Genomic DNA, 16,625 nt, shown 5'->3' on the forward strand with positions numbered 1-16,625 from the left:
AAATATTTCTATAGGAAAACCATAGATGTCCAATTTGTAATAATATAGAAAGTGCAAGTGAATTTTAACAAAAAGTCCCTTGCCTGGTACTCCTTTGGGATTCACCCAGGGGCCCCGGGTGGCAGGTCATCACCCTCCAGGAGAAAAGCACTGCTGTAGGGAAACAGAAGCTGGTGTCTTTTTCTTCTTCTTCTTCTTCTTCTTCTTCTTCTTCTTCTTCTTCTTCTTCTTCTTCTTCTTCTTCTTTTTTAAGTATGTTGTATAATGTGTTTTTAGAAGATAATTCCTTTAGCAGTTTGGAAGTTTTCTTGCTCAGGAGGAGAGGAAGATAGAGGAAGGGAGCCTTCAGGGGAGGACGGGGAGGGATTTGGCTACAAAAGAGAGCCTGACCCAGGATGGGAACCAGAAGGAGACGAGAGAAGAAACTTGGAGCTCTTGTTTCTGAAGTAGCCCTGAGAGACATAGGGAGAGGTGGATGGAGCTGCTGAGAGGGCGAGAACCATGGTTCCTGGCTCCTGGCGTGGCTGTCCCGGGGCATCATGATTCTGTGGATCCAGCCAGATCATATGTAGGAGACCCCAGGTACCAAGGCTCCAGATCGTGAAGCTAAAACACAGTGTTAACAGAGTGGACATCACAGGCTCTGGATGCTGAAGCATCTCCATCTCTGAACTCACCTTCCCTTAATTAATGTGCCTATTTGTTTTGGCCAGAGCCTTTTGAAGGCATTTCTTAGATTTTCCGAGGGGACTTGATTTTCATAAACTGTATGAGTGCTGTGCTACCTGAGACCTGAAGCAAGATGTTCGGGGATGTTCACTGCCTAACAGCACTGAGCAGATCTGGGCAGATGCCTCCTCTCTGTCTTCCGAAGGTCCCAGATTCAAAACGTGTGAGCAGATGCACCTGGATTGAAGGCAGAATTGTGGGAATGTGCAGCTAGATCACTTCAGAAATTGAAACTCAAACAACTTTCAAGATAAGAGACTCTGTACTAGAAGTGTATATTCTTTTCCCCCACCCTGAGTTCATTCTCCACTATTCGCAGAATACTAGATCCTTCTCTGCTGTGCAGGCTTTTGATAAATACCTTTCAAGATACGTATGGGCCATGTCAGGGTTACTTTTGGATTTTAAAGCTGTTAACGTAAGGACTGTCTTGATTATGTTTTAGGATTTTCTCACATATTGCTAAAGTCTCAAGCACATAGTGAGTTTCCCATCAATGTTTGCTGTTAATGTCATTGGTAGACAGAATCTTGATAGGTTCCTGGTATTCTTCTGTTTCCTTAGGATCATCACCCTGCTTCCTTCCCACTATTCTTCCCTTCCCCCAACCAACTTGACTTCAGGCAGACAAGGTTCACCATGTTTAGAAAACTAGATGTTTCCTAAGAAATTATAAAAGTATTTCTTTCTTTTCTACTTTTCTATTTTAGTTTTCCTTTTATAGAGGTGGCGAGGAATATATGCCAGCCTATGATTCTGTAGCACTCTAAAAGCAAGACTCCCCGCCCCGCCCCCCCAGGTACAGCTATACCAAAGGTAGCTCAGACATTACCGTAACCTGCAGCCCAGACTTAGTGACCTTCTTGTACTTTCCAATATTGAGTTAAAATGGACTTGCCTAATCTCTCTGGTTTCTCAATTATTTGATCAATCAACTGGATCAATCTCTACGGTGGACTACTTATTCTAGTCTGAAGGTGGGTGTGGAGAATAGGAATAAAACCACTGGTGGAATAAAACCACTGGTCACCTAAACCCTAACCTTAGGAGTGTAAATTCTGATTTAAACATATGAAGCCATGCAGACATTAGGCTTGTAGACCAGGAGAGAGGGGTCCGAGAGTTGGGCCATGATGTATGAGCAGGACTGAGATGGGTCCCTGGAGGCCCTTTCCATGAAGTGAGAAGATTTTCATGGTCCAAGGGTCCTGGGGTACCCATGAAAGATGTTTTAGCCAGAGTGCTTCTCGTGTATTTCTGGAAGCTTATGCATTCACAGCATGACTGTCATCCTTGATTAAGAGAAGGCAGTAATTTTATCTTTTTTTCCCCCGGCATGATGACATCACCCTACATTTCTAACTAATCACTGTCACTGAAGAAAAATAATTGTTCTCATATTTTAAGATTCAGTAGAGATTTTCTGAATCTCCATGACCACCAAAAGCTTTTCAAAATCAGTGCTGAGAAGATCAGCTTTATTAACATTACATATTTTGTCTTATCATTTGGTACAGGCCAAATAGGATACTTAAAACATTGGAATTTATAAGAGGATATTTAACAGTAGTAATGAAAATTGGAAATATTATGCTTAAATGGAATATTTATACCAAACTAATTATATTGGCTATTGTAGATGCAATAAAATGAAAAATGTGGGAGTGGGGAGGGTCACACCTGCCATGCTATATATTCTCTAATTGGAGCCATTCCACTGAGTGTTCATTTCCTTAACAGGTTTTGCTAACACTTGGACTATTTAAAATAAGGAAATTGTAAAATTGTTTTTTTAAATAGCAAGAAAATTTCACTTCTGCAAAGAAAATAAATAAATTCATTGATCTCAAGGTCAGACTATGGATTACCATTTCTTGCTATAGCATGCCATTTTAGAATATGTGCTAAACCCTTAAAAACGAGATTTACTTGTCCTTATTTATAGTTGCTATACCTGCACATTTTTGCTGAATGCCAGTGCTGTAAAATGTTAATAGAAATCTCCACGAAACCTTTAGTGCTAATGGAATGAGGGAAATGGGTTGGTAAGGCAGTTGATGATTGCTGGCGATTGTTCATAATTGGCAACCCGTGTTCAAGTGCCACTTTTTAGCGACCATAGAATTAATCCCCTAGAGTATTTAGTAAAAACCACCATCCCAATCACGCTTATTATCACATGGTTGAGGAACAAGTAGATGCTTTGTAATCAGAAAAACTTCCATTCGAATCTCTGTCTACTCCTGTGGCTATGTTGGGGATGCTATTCGACTTCCTTAGCTTGTGATTCCTCATTTATAAAATGGCAGTGATCACGCCCGTGTTTCAAGACATAAGCACCACTGTAAGCTGGTCTGTCACTGAATTGAAATTTTGAAACCCATTTTGAATCTCCTTCAGTACCATTTTATAAACACACACACACGCACATACAGAGTTTTCATTTTGGAAATACTTTATTTTTTAAGTGCATTAGCTAACTTGAAAATTTTATCCTCTAGACTGGATCCACACAATTGTTTACTTTTTCTATTCTTCATTTTTCTACAATCCATCTCTAAGTGATTTACGGGAAAAATATTCTAGTGAACATTAAATCAATTTAAGGACTTTCCATCATGGTTTATGTTCCATAATATTAATTGTAAAGGATGTGGTTGGGTTTGAAGCAATTTTAAAAGAGAATTATACCCCAACTATTTCTAAAAATTTAGAGGTAGGTTTAAGATGGAAATAATATGTAGGAATCAACATTTTTTTAAAAGATTTTATTTATTTGAGAGGGAGAGAGAGAGCACGAGTGGGGTACGGGGCAGAGGGAGAAGCAGACTCCCCACCAATCAGGGAGCCTGATGCGGGGCTTGATCCCGAGACCCCAGGATCATGACCTGAGCCGAAGGCAGATGCTCCACCGACTGAGCCACCCAGGCGCCCCGGGAATCAACATTTATAAAAGTCAGAGAGTGGCCACCTGAGGAAGCAGGAGGACTAAGTGCCCACAGGTATATGTACCTGGGAGTAAATTGAGTTCTAAATTTGTGGACAGCAGGTAAAGATAGCTAAAATGTATTGAGCGTCGCTCTGTGTCAGATACGTGCTGTGTGCTTCACCTCTGGTATTCTTTGTCATCCTCACAGTAGCCTGTGAGTCAGGAGCCGCTATCATTCCCATTCTGCATCTGAGAAAACAGGCCCGGAGGTTAGTGGACTTGCCAAAGGTGGCGAGGCAGGGCTGTGGTCTGGACCTAGAGGGGCAGGTCCTGAACTGTGGAGATTTTGTTTTGAGGAAATTGTGAATAGTCATCTGTAGTGTCAAGAACTTCTTCCAGGTAAATTAGAGCTACGGGTGTTCGTTCAGCATTTTGCAGAGCTGTGACTTTTTTTTGGCACCCACCTTAACGCTACCCTGCCAGTGTCCATTTCTGGGAAGAATAAGCGAATAGATTTACCCAGGCTTGGCTTTGAACCTGATGATTTATTTAAACCTAATCCTTAAATTATGCTTCATTCTACAGTTTTGTCTTGCCATGGGAGATTTGGTTGTTACTTTCAAAATGAATAAGGGAAAATAAATTGGCAACAAGCACTGCCCCAACAAACAGGCGAAAAGCATTAGCTTTAATCTGTTGTTTTTGCCTCACCAGATGACATTATTGTGCAGATGCATTAATTAAAAACCCTAGCACAGGGGCGCCTGGATGGCTCGTCAGTTAAGCATCTGACTCTTGATTTTGGTTCAGGTCTATGATCTCAGGGTCCTGAGATTGAGTCCCGCGTCAGATTTGGCGCTGCGCTTGGGACTTGCTTAAGATTCTCTCTCCCTCCCATCCCTTCTCTCTCTCTCTCAATAAATAAATGAACAATAAATAAATAATAAATAATAAATAAATAAAAACCCTAGCACAAAAATTGAGAAGTAAGTTATAACTTTTGAGAGCTGAGGCCCCTTAGAGATTGCTAACCATGTTTTAAAAGTGCATACATTGGCTGGATGGTTATGTAATTGGAAGTTGTCTATAACACAGTTTTACCTCGGTTACGCTGCAGGAGTTAAGACTATGGCTTGTTAAAAGCATGGAATAGTGTGTCTGGGTTCAATGGGGTGTCGTAACCCATTGGATAAGGGTTGAAATGGAATGTGTTTCTGTGTAATAACTGCCTCCTTTAGAGTAGTTCTACTTGTAAATTCTCAGAATTCATTTTTTTCCCCTTAACATTCAAAGACTTAGAATTATATTAAGTCCTATATACAAATTTTTCAAGTATTATTTTTTGCTTTACTTTTATTTATGTTTGTCATTTCTGTGGTCTTAAAGATAATATTGATGTTACTGATTTCAAATATGATATGCCAATATTTTGAAGGGTATGTGGTTAGTCCAGTAAGCTTGGCTGGTGGGAAGATGTTCTAAATATTTTGTAATCATGGCTACATTCTGTTCTATATGAATTTTGTTCTCACACTACCCTACCTGCTACAACTTTTATATCATTCAGTATATGGCAGAATTTGTTAACCTAGCAAATACTTATTGAGTGTTTACTAAGCTCATGGAACCGCACCAGCTATTTGGAATGAATATCTGAAACAGGTGCAGTGTTACATATGGGGGTTGTAACGATAGAAAAGGTAGGACAAGTACATGACACAATGTGGGGCAGATTTCTTCTTTTCATTTGCCTTAGGTTGAAGTGCACATGATCCTCATCTTTTCCATGATCCAAAGCAAAATGTCACATGGAAGCAATGATTCTGTGTGTCCACATTGAATGGTTTTCATATGGAACTGCTTTAGACTACGTTGATATACATTATTTAAACGTTTTAGGTCAATGTAAGGAAAAAATGAGAATTTCAAAGGTAGTGAGGAACGACTGAGGAACTCATCCCATTGAAAAGCACAGAAGAGGAGAATAAATAACAATTCTGGCCTTCAGAGATGGTGCTGATTTTGTTCTTTTGGTATAGATGTGTTGTGTACCTGGCTCATGAGACATATGTTCCAGCAAATGTGGTCCACCTCAGGCTGAAGGACCACTGCTCAGAAATATAATAGCAAGATTCTGGAAAATGTCCAGGGAGAAGATTCTCTATGGCCTCGCTCCCTGTCACAGGGTCAAGGCCCCAGGTTCAGAAGTTCTGGACATAGGTCTCTTCCATAGTGGGCTTGTAGGAGTCAAACAGGACTGAGAGTACCTCCTAAGTGACAAGAGGAAAGGGTAAGCTGAGGGAATCTGGCAGGTTGTAGCTGAAAAAGTGGAGCTAATGGTGCAGACATGATCCTTGGTGTTTAAGAAACGAGAATAAGGCTCTAGGAGGCAGGAGGGCCAGAGCGGGGAATACTAAGTGCCGGGCTGGGCACTGTGAAAGGAGTCGGGGGAAGGCTGGGAAGGACGCCTCCAGACAGGGACTCCACCTCATTAGATGCTGGTTCTGTGGTGTTGGGACAAGTCGAGTATTTAAAGGTGACAAAACTAAGCTGGATACTTTCATACTCTCAGATGTAATTATTTAGGGAGATATCTTTTGTGGGGAAATGAAAGGAAGAATTCTTAGAGGACGTGCCATTTCCCCTTGAAGGTGTGGGTCAAAGATGGTGAGGGCCGTGGAGATGTGGCAGTCACTGTCTAGTCACACATCAAGACTAGTTCTGCTTGGTCTAGGGCCTGGGGCACGTGCAAGGAAGAAATGAGAGGGAAGCTCGCTTCTGCCTCTAATGCAACGAAGTCCCCAAGTCCTACGTCATGGTGCTTCAGGCTCAAACCGTCCCCTGTTCCATTCTCACCAGCCAACACGGTTTTCGTATTAGCCCACCTCACAGCAGGTGACTGTGTTGTCAGTATGAAAGAAGAATCTCCTTCATATTGTTATCTGCAGGCTTGATGAGGGAGGGAGAGAGGGGACCAGACACGTCATTGTTATTTATTCTCCTCCACTGTGCTATCCAACGGGATGAGTTCCTCAGTCGTTCCTCGCTGCATTTGAGATTCTCAGTAAGCGCGTGGTGGCTACCATCTGGGAGAGTGTGGATGTAGAACATTTCCAGGGTCACAGAAAGTTCTCTTGGGCAGCTTGTTCTACTTACATGATCATATGTGATAAATGTAGTCGTAAATCAATTGTGTGCCTGTGGTTTTTATAGGACATTGCCACTGAACATTGTTTTACTGTGGTATAAAACATGTTAACTCATACTCTTTCTTCCCCGGTAAACAAATTATCCAAGCAATTAAATTCTTGATTCTCTGTGACAGGCAGTGGTGGAAACTTCTGCGGTCAAAGAAGAGTTTTAATGAGAATCAGAATGAGTGTTCTCAAGTATTCATCAATCTTATTAAAACAACTTCGTTAGGCCATAAGCCCATCATCTAAAACACATTTAAAAAATGAAAACTATGCACATTATGCCAGTTTCTCAGAAAGCCAAAGCAAATAATATATATCCTTATTTGTTTTTAAAGATGTATTCATTTATTTGAGAGAGAGAGAGCACACGTGCATGCAAGTGGGGGGAGAGGCAGAGGGAGAGAGAATCTCAAGCAGACTCCCTGCCGAGTGCAGAGCCCGATGCAGGGCTCGCAGGGCTCGATCCCAGGACCCTGAGATCATGACCTGAGCCGAAACCAAGAGTCAGATGCTTAACCGACTGAGCCACCCAGGTGTCCCAATATATATCCTTTTTAAAAAGGGACTTTCCTCGATATGTTGTGAATATTGTTAGTGATTTCTGCAATTCCCTGGATCAAGAAGGGAGAATAAGGGAAGAGTGGAGACTTAACCAAGGATTATGTTAACTGGACAAAATGAGTGAGAAAAACTAAAGATAATGACAAAACACAATGCTAAGGAAACCCTAGGGGCACTTGAAATGAACATAGTGACTCACACTTTATTTATTTATTTATTTTTAAGATTTTCTTTATTTATTTGACAGAGAGAGACACAGCAAGAGAGGGAACACAAGCAGGGGGAGTGGGAGAGGGAGAAGCAGGCTCCCCGCCTAGCCAGGAGCCAGACGTGGGGCTTGATCCCAGGACCCTGGGTTCATGACCTGAGCCGAAGGCAGACGCCCAACGATTGAGCCCCCCAGGCACCCCGTGACTCACACTTTAAAGGAACTGACCACTAGCTGTGCTTTTAACTTCTCTCCAGGAAAAAAAAAAAATGAACTTCTGAATGAAAAGCATGTACTTTACTTTGTAAAATCATTACATTATTAGACTCAGCCTCCTGGCTTATGATAAAATAATAATAATAAATAACAAATAAAAAATTACTGATCGCTGTGGTGAAGGGAAGAACTTAATTGTCAGCAGGTGAGCAGTTTGGCTTGCTGTACATTAAGCCCTACACAGTGAGTTGAATCCTTCTTTCAGATTTTTTTTCCAATTTTTTTTTTTCCTGACAAATAGTTTCACAAAATGCTCCACAAAAGGAAAGTTCCTGAGGTCAGATAAAGTCCGGGACGTGCTGTGCTCTGTGCTTTCCTCACAGAGTCACCGAGCTCTGAACGTTCCGCGGTGGGAGGGCTTGCTCACCTTGACTTAATTTAGCCTCATCGAAAATGATTTGGCTAAGGAATCCCAGGTATTTTGGCTTGACACTTTTTCACAGCTTGCAAACCGTGATAGTGTTCTGTAAGATATACTTATACTTGATTAGCCTCAGAGCAGAAAAACTGACACAACCAAATCCCTCAAAGAGCTCTACAGCTTTATAGAAAAAAGTCCATATTTTTAGGATCTTGAAGGATCCTGGGATGAGTAGTGTGATGTCTGCAAGTTAATTACAAATGATTCAGCTGAAAATATGTATGTGTAGTATATGTGTATGTATGTATACACACACACAAACACACACACACAGGGAGCACACTCAAAATATGGGAAAATGTTCACAACTGGTGAACTACAGTAAAGGACATGACGTGTAATACTTTTGATGTGTTTCTCTAGTTCTGAAAATGTATTCTAGGAAAAGAGGGAAGTATTATAAACCCAAACGCAAGCTGCATTGATTATGTTGGGCAGTGAAGGGGTAGCCATATGAAAGAGTTGATTAGGCAAGAAAAAGGATTTTAAGATCCAGACAGAAGTAAAAGGGGAAGAAGGTTCGAGTTCTTGACTGGAGACAGTGATAGAGCTGCAGAAAAGCATTCCGGGGCTTTCTTCACATCGCCTTGCCATTCCTTTAGGAGTTATGGCTCCATGTCCAAAAGTCTGTACCTCAGACCCTCAGTCAGGCTAATGGGAACATTGCCCAGAAAACACGTCAGGGTGTTTGTTCTTATTCCCATCCTGGGGACTCCAGACCTCAGCGCGGCACAGAGAAGTTTGCCAACTTTAAACAGTGTGATGCAGCCAAATTAGTGAGGAAGCCATCCTGAACAGGGCATCTCAGGATTGACCTGAAAGCCCCGACTTTTTGACCAAGTAATGTCAACAGCTTGAAATTTGCCGTAGCCAGGACTGGCCCGACCTTGATCTTCCTTAGCCTGACTATTAATCCCCAGCTCGCGGCTGGCTCTGGGAAGCACCGTGTAATAGATTGCGTGTCATCTTGTGTGCTTCTAGGCCACAGACGTGGGCATGCGGTATTTTCTAACTTCTCAAGGACTTTGCTGAAGGTTGTACGGAAGAGTTCCCTAGTCTCGGGATTGTGCCTGGCTGTATCATTTGCTGAAACAATATTGCAAATGTTCCTGTTGCCCTAAGGGAGAGAGAAGACTCATTTAGCTTCCTGCAGTTTCATAGATGCATCATTTACTATTGTAAAGCTGTTGCTCATACGCTCTTTCAACAATGCTAGTTTCTTTGCCACCCAGGCTCCCCTTCATAAGCTTCTCCTTTCCCCACTCCTGTTCCTCCTCCTCCTTTTTTTTTTTTTTATTGTTTAACCTTTACAATAGTAGGTTATAAAAATTCTGAAATTGTATTTGTTCCTATTTCTGATAAAGGTTTTTACAGTAAGGGTTCCTGCCTCCTTCACTAAGCTCTTGGTACAATTTAACAAGTGAAATTGTCAATCCTTGTGGTCTTCTGATATTCTGACAGTTGTTATGGTATTTCTATAACTTTAATATATGGTTCTATCCATTGCATTTATGATATATATAAAACCTTAAGAATATATCTTATATAATTACTACGTTTGCTAGTATCAATGCGATATTTATAGACTTGAATATCTTCCACATTAAGGCACTAAAGTTACAAAGAAGCATCAGAAAATCATAGTTTCTTATCACTACAAACATATGTTTATATTTTATCTTCCCTTCACACTGGAAGCTAAATATTAATCTCTGGAGAGTAATAATTATAAAATATATTGGTAATAAATGATAAAATTATAAAATTTAACATTTTTATTGTGCTTTACATCTTACAAAGTTTGTCACTTACAATATTAGTAAAGATGGCTGAACAAATAACAATTCAGTGAGCCTATAGAGTCTTTTTTTTTTTTTAAATTAGTAAGAAATAAATGGCGCTGCCTAAGACTTTAGGATCGCTCTTTGTTTCTCATTATTTTTGTACCAATTTTTTTTTAATAAACCATATGTATTTGGGAGGCTGAAGGTTTTCACTCATAATGATAAAAATAGTCTTTATTATTTGTAGATGATCTTAATGATAATAGTAAAATTGTAAACAAAATTCATATGCCATGACATTTTATGTAACCCCCCAACCGAACAAGAAGTAAGGTGTAAGGATTAAAATAACTAGTTAGTAATATTATACATTTAAAAAGGCAGTTATTTTATTAGTGAGCTCTTTGCAGAAATGGCAGTGGGACGCTGTTCTGAAAGGTCTCCCTAATGTACAAAATAGCATGACTTCTGTATGCTGACATTTGAGAGAAGTGATTAGAGATGTTTAATTGTTGACTTTTTTTTTTTTTTTTTTTTTGGTCCAGCTTTTCTTCTTGTGTTATTCGAATGGCATTTGTCTAGGTAGAGAATACTAGTGAAACACAAAGCACCCGTTTCTGCACACCCCTGCGGGGTTCTGTTTAAACCCCTCAGGACTCTTGTCTTACTTTATGTGTGACTATGTGTTGGAAAGACTTCACTGGAACCCAGCAAATGGTGATCATGTCAGTCATAGCACGAGAAATGGGCTGGTAGGTCCCTACAGATAAGATTTTAAGAGGAAAAATCTAGAGCCTTCAAAACTGTGTACAGAAGCATGAAATAGAATTCAGGAGCAGTGGTCTTTAAATTTCCCATAGTCTCTACGTTTCCTGTCCTTTTTAAAAACTTAAGTGGCACAGAATGCATTTCACTTCCCCGTGTTGCAAATACACTTGGCCAGCTCTTCTGGAGGCAGCAGGTCGCTTACCCTGCTGACTAAGTCACAAGGCTGTTGGCAAGTAGAAGAAAAGATGTTCACCTTGAGCATAAAACTAGATTTTCTAAATTAAATTGTTGTATCCTCATTGGAATCTTTATCCCACTAGTGTTTCAAAATGCTCCTGGGGAGATAATTTTAAAATTTGTCTCAATTTGGATTCAACATTGATTGGCTACTTTCTCTGCTTCTCCCCCCCACCCCCCAGCAGGTAGAGGAACCTACAACAGCTTTTATGTTTATTGCAAAGGCCCCTGTCAAAGAGTACAGCCAGGAAAACTCCGGGTGCAGTGCAGCACCTGCCAGCAGGCAACGCTCACCTTGGCCCAGGTAAGGAGCTACGGCATTGGCAGAGGCTGCCCAGAAAAAATGAACGTCTATTTCCACAGTAGCCTTTTGGGGTTGCTAATCAGAGAAGACGCATGACTGAAAACAAAAGACATTCTGCTATGCGATTCTAATGGTTAATGGTATCTGAAGTTTCATTTAAAAATACATCACTCTGTAAAATGTTAGGTAGTACCCGGCTGTTGTCTCCCTGTGTTTAGTCCAGGTCTCCGGAAAGGAAGCATCGAGAGTGTGTTTATAACAAAAAGAGATTAGGCTTTGGTGGGGGTGTCTTTTAGAAGAGGCCAGGAAGGAGCGTTCTAAGACACTGGGAATGTTTTATGTCTTGATCGGTGTGACTGTACATGGTTGGATACGTGTGTCACAATCCACTGGACTGTTCGTTGAAGATGGGCGCACTCGAGGTTGCTAAATGGAAGTTGTATCTCAGTAAAGGAGTGAAAAGGAAAGTCGTGGATCGCCCACAGCATGCATGTGAAACCGAGGTCGGCAGGCTACCATCTGCTGTGGTCTCCGCTTGGGTTGTATGGTTCACAAGCTAAGAATGTTCTTGCATTTTTAAGTGGCTGGGAAATATCCAAAGAGTAATGCTGTGTGGCCCGTGAACGCTATATGAAGTTTAGATTTCCAGTCTCCATGATGACACTGTAGCAGAAGGCGGCACCACCCATCTCCTTCCATGTTGTCTGTGTAGCTTCCGTGCCCAGGGCGGGCTTCAGTAGTTGCCACCCAGACTGGATGCCCTGCGGAGCCTGACCTATCTACCTCTGGCCCCTATGAGAAAACGTGGTGGACCCCTGATATAAACCATGCACACAGCTAAGGCCATGGCTTCCCCGTGATGGTTATGCAGGATTTGGCTAAAGTTGATGTGGGTGTGAATGTGCGTGAGTGAGGAGGGCATTTTCTGATTGGTGTGATCAAGGGTCAGGGTCAAGGGTCTTCAGGTGATGGGGGGCTGAAGTGGGGACAAGGACTCCCTTACCATACCAGGCCCCTCTGATGGCTACATTTAGATTTTTATTCCACAGGCGATGGGAAGCCAAGACAAAATGTTAAAAATAAAGGCAATCTATATTTTAGAAACTTTTTTAGTGCTGTAACAGTCTGTCATTGGGACAGAAGTTGGTGACAGATTGAGGGCAAAGAGATTGATTCATAGACTCTTCATATGGTTCATGCGGGAGGAACTACGGGCCTGGGTCAGGGTGGTGCCCTGTGGAAAGTGTATAACGGAGCAGCATGGAAGAACATGAAGGATACACCCAATAATGGAGAAATCAAGGATCCCTGCCTCAAGCCTGGGGAAGATGGCAGAATTACTCAAAAATGCAGCTCAGTATTTCACTACGGTATAATCTCTCTGTACACAGGCCAATCCTGTGACTGCACTTAGGGAGGCAAATCCATGAGTCATGGTTTGTTCTGAACCACGGGACTGGACCTTTTTCTGGGGGTGTCACCGGGCAGTGCTTCTGTCTGGGAAATGTACTCTCTTAAAGTCCTCCAGAACTTCCCTTTCCACCAGAATCTCTCCTCTGCCACAAGCCTTTTCCAACACAATAAACAGCCTCTTCTGTTTTTCTGGTCTATGCTCCAGTCTTGATCGCCTTAGATGGTGGATGCGACCTATTTATATTAACTTCCAATTGTTCTTAGTGAAAACAGCAATAACAAATTATTATTGAGCCCCAAGCTTAATTATTTTCATGCATTATCTAATGCATTTATTTCATAACACTCTAAGTACTGTCAGTAACCTTATTTTAGATTTAGGCTTAAAGAGATTAAGGAAAGGAGCTTGTGAGAGTAGGCATTTGAACCTGACTGTGTGATCTAAACTTGTAAGCTCTGCAGTCTCCCCATTTTTTACCACACAGATATGTTTACACTAAGTGTCATATGCTCAGATATCCCCAGTGATCAGACATGTGATTTAAGACTTAGGTCTTAAGTATGCAGTGGGTGGGGATGGGGTAAGGACCATGAAGAGACCAAGGCCCAGGTAAGGAGGCTGCTCCTTACCTTACTTGCTTAGCAAGTGGTGGTGGGGGTGCTTAATGTGGTCAATCTTTTATTTAATTAAGGGAAACCATACGTATAGATTTTTATGTGAAGTTTCACATGTAAAAATATGCTCCTTGGGGAAAAAAAACAGAAGACAAAAAGAAAAAGCAACCAGCAGCATCTGTCTAAATGCACAAACTGAAATCGTACCATACAGGTTAAATGGTGCATTAACGTTAGGTGTTTAGAGAGCCCGGTGTGCAGTAAGCACTTACTTCAAGTGAGTACTTGCTGAGAGGCTGTATGGTGAAAACTTAAGAAGACAAGTCTCCAGACTCTTCATACTGCATGGGTTAGAATTCCTACATGTATGGTGATTAACATAACAATAAAAAATTAAAAAATAGAAATCTAAAAAAAAAAAAATTTCCTAAATCATTATTTCCCTCCTGTGTCAGCTTGGGGACATCTGTTACCTGGGATAATGGTATCTACTTCTTATTTCTTGTAAAGATTAGTTAATATATGAAGAGTATTTAGAACAGAGAGGCACCTAGTGGCTCAGTCAGTTAAGTGTCTGCCTTCAGCTAAGGTCATGATCCTGGGACCTCATTCCTCATCAGCTCCCTGCTCAGTGGGGAGTCTGCTTCTCCCTCTCCTGCTGCCCTTCCCCTGCTCATGTGCTCTCATTCTCTCTGTCTCTCAAATAAGTAAATAATATCTTTAAAAAAAGGAACAGTAGCTGGAACATAAATAATTAGATATCTTAAATGCTTTCTTATTGTTACTTTTTAAATTATTTTTCATAAGTACTTAGTGCGTGTGTGCATACACACCCTTAGGTACTTCACCATGAAATCAATCCAGACTTTGGCTAACTCCTTTAAAAAAGGGAAAGCAATGTATCATGGAACACTACATCAAAAACTAATGATGTACTGTATGGTGACTAACAACATAATAATAATAATAAAAAAAAAGTGAAAGCATCTCCCCTCCCACTGTGTTCATCCAGAAGCTCTGTGTAGCCCCCTCAGCTGCTCACCTGGACCAGCAGGTCCTTGGAGCGATGATCTCATCCACCCAGTGGTCTAGGCTCTGTCCCATCTCAGAGGCCCACTCCCATGACCACCCCAGACTTTGTCAGTTCCTAGAACTGCTCTGCATTTGATTATTAAATTCAGACTTTTATTCTCCCTACGTTATTTTTGCTCTGTGCATTGTTAACCCCTCTCTTAATTTCTTCTAGAGCTCTCTGGCCTTTTCTTTCATCATTTCCTCCCCTGATAGGGTCTAACTTCAACTACATTATTTCAGATATCATTAAATTTCCATTCCACATTCTGTACAATTGCCCATTTGTCTATATTCCAAGTGCCGGTAAGCCTCTTGTATCAGGTAACTTGCGGGTTTAGATCCCTGGTGCATTTTCAACACTTCACCCAGTACCTTGCCCATAGTGGAGCACAAAGCTAATAATTCGAACTGAATGGTATCTGTACTTGAACCGTTACTGATTCAGTAGATCCACATACTTTAGAAATTATACTTGGCATTTATAATCACATTGATCATAGAAGTTATGATTCTTTTGCTACCACTTATTGATTTCCTTCCTTACATTTATATTCTGGTACTTTTATATTTCTCTAATTCTTATTACAGACCTGCAAAGTAGATATTATTATCTAGTGTTTTTAATAAAGAGACTCCATGAAGTTAAGCAATGAACCCAAAGTCACACAGTTAACAAACGTTGGTGCCAGGGATGAAAAGTCTTCTGTTTCTTTAAAGCTCTGCCTTTTCTAGGATAGATTGTTCACTCTACAAATCTGGTAATCAGTGTCCTATTACCCAACTACTTCCCTATACTTAAACTATCCTTCAAAAATACTCTTGAAAAAAAAAAACTACTTTAAGATTTAAGGAGATTGGAAAGGATGATTTAAAGATTACTTATTTAACCCAAAATTTTACTTTACTTTATTTTATTGTATTGTATTGTATTTTTTATTTTTTTAATCTGAAATTTTAGTATAGTTACTAGATGCAGCATCACTGGTAAATAAGTAGAAGAGGCCCTTCGATTTTTTATTAATGACAAACATTCACACTCAGTAGTACCTTCCAGTAACAGCTTTGTGGAGCAGCTGAGTAATCACAGGAGTCTGCAGGCCACCCCCCTACCCAGCAGTGAGTGGGGCAGGAGCTGAACTTTGCCCTGAGGAAGGATTTCCAGGTAGAGAATAGGCAACTCTTAAGGTTTCATTTTCTCAAACTTTATAAAGATCTACAACTGACAGAATTTTCTCTAGTCAAGAAAAACATAAAAGGAAAGAAAGGACTTTGTGTGGCTGACAAGTTATATAGTGGAGCAGGATGTGGTTTATCTGAGCTTCCGCAAGGAGCTTTTTATACACAAAGAGAAAAATCGGAACCTACTTAGCTACGTGGGTTATTTTTTTTTAAACATAATTTTTTTTTTCTGGTCTGAAAAAAATGAGTCTACAATAGGCCCTTTGCCTCTCATGAGTCTTAATAGTAAACTCCTAATTATTTTTTGTTGTTGTGGGGGACTTATTCATAATGCCAACATTTCCTCAACACTATTTAAATTTTGTGTGCAAGATAATGAGCTCCTCTCATACATAATGCTCTAAGGTTTAATTGTTTACATATTTCACATTTAATATGATGCTCCTAATGAATTGGCAAGGAAGACAGGAGGCCATTTCTGTCACGGTGTTAGGATGGGGAAACTGATGTCCAAGGTTTTGTCCTGACCTTGAGGGTAAATTGAAAATCAGCTGGGACACCAGGTTTTCCTCTGCATTTAAATCAAATTACCGTCTTTATTTCATGGCAACCTTGACTAGGGCCTCCACTGACCAGAATAGCCCTTAGAAACATGAATGCTCCCTGGAAAACAGTGAACAGCCGCTGATTGGAAAAACATGGCAGGCCTCCAATTTTCATTTGCCTCTTCAAAGATTGTCCACTTAGGTCCACACAGAAATGACACAGGGTTGAGCACAGAAAGGAGGTTGCTTTGTACTTGCATATATATTTCTGATTATGTGCTTGAACAATAAAACGGGTAACCTGAGTAACCTATGTCATCACTCTCTCCCTCATTAGTGTGGAAAATCAAATGATGAGCAAGTCATAGCTTCAGAGCCTTTCTTT

The 16,625-nt window shown here is 40.7% G+C and overlaps 1 protein-coding gene across 4 annotated transcripts in view; it reads left to right on the forward strand.

Moving 5' to 3' along the window:
* PRKN (parkin RBR E3 ubiquitin protein ligase) overlaps nucleotides 1–16,625 on the forward strand; it is a 1,297,079-nt gene that overhangs the window by 483,153 nt on the left and 797,301 nt on the right. For 3 of the 4 annotated variants that reach the window (XR_013441028.1, XM_078054494.1, XM_078054492.1), the window contains exon 4: nucleotides 11,293–11,414. Coding sequence is in view for 3 of the 4 variants with exons in the window: in XM_078054494.1 (XP_077910620.1) it covers nucleotides 11,293–11,414 (122 nt within the window). In the remaining variant the exon portion in view is untranslated. The remainder of the gene's footprint in view (nucleotides 1–11,292; nucleotides 11,415–16,625) is intronic. The other variant, XM_078054493.1, reaches the window with a different exon arrangement.

The sequence above is a fragment of the Halichoerus grypus genome, chromosome 9 (genome assembly GCF_964656455.1).
Source record: "Halichoerus grypus chromosome 9, mHalGry1.hap1.1, whole genome shotgun sequence".
Taxonomy (NCBI): domain Eukaryota; kingdom Metazoa; phylum Chordata; class Mammalia; order Carnivora; family Phocidae; genus Halichoerus; species Halichoerus grypus.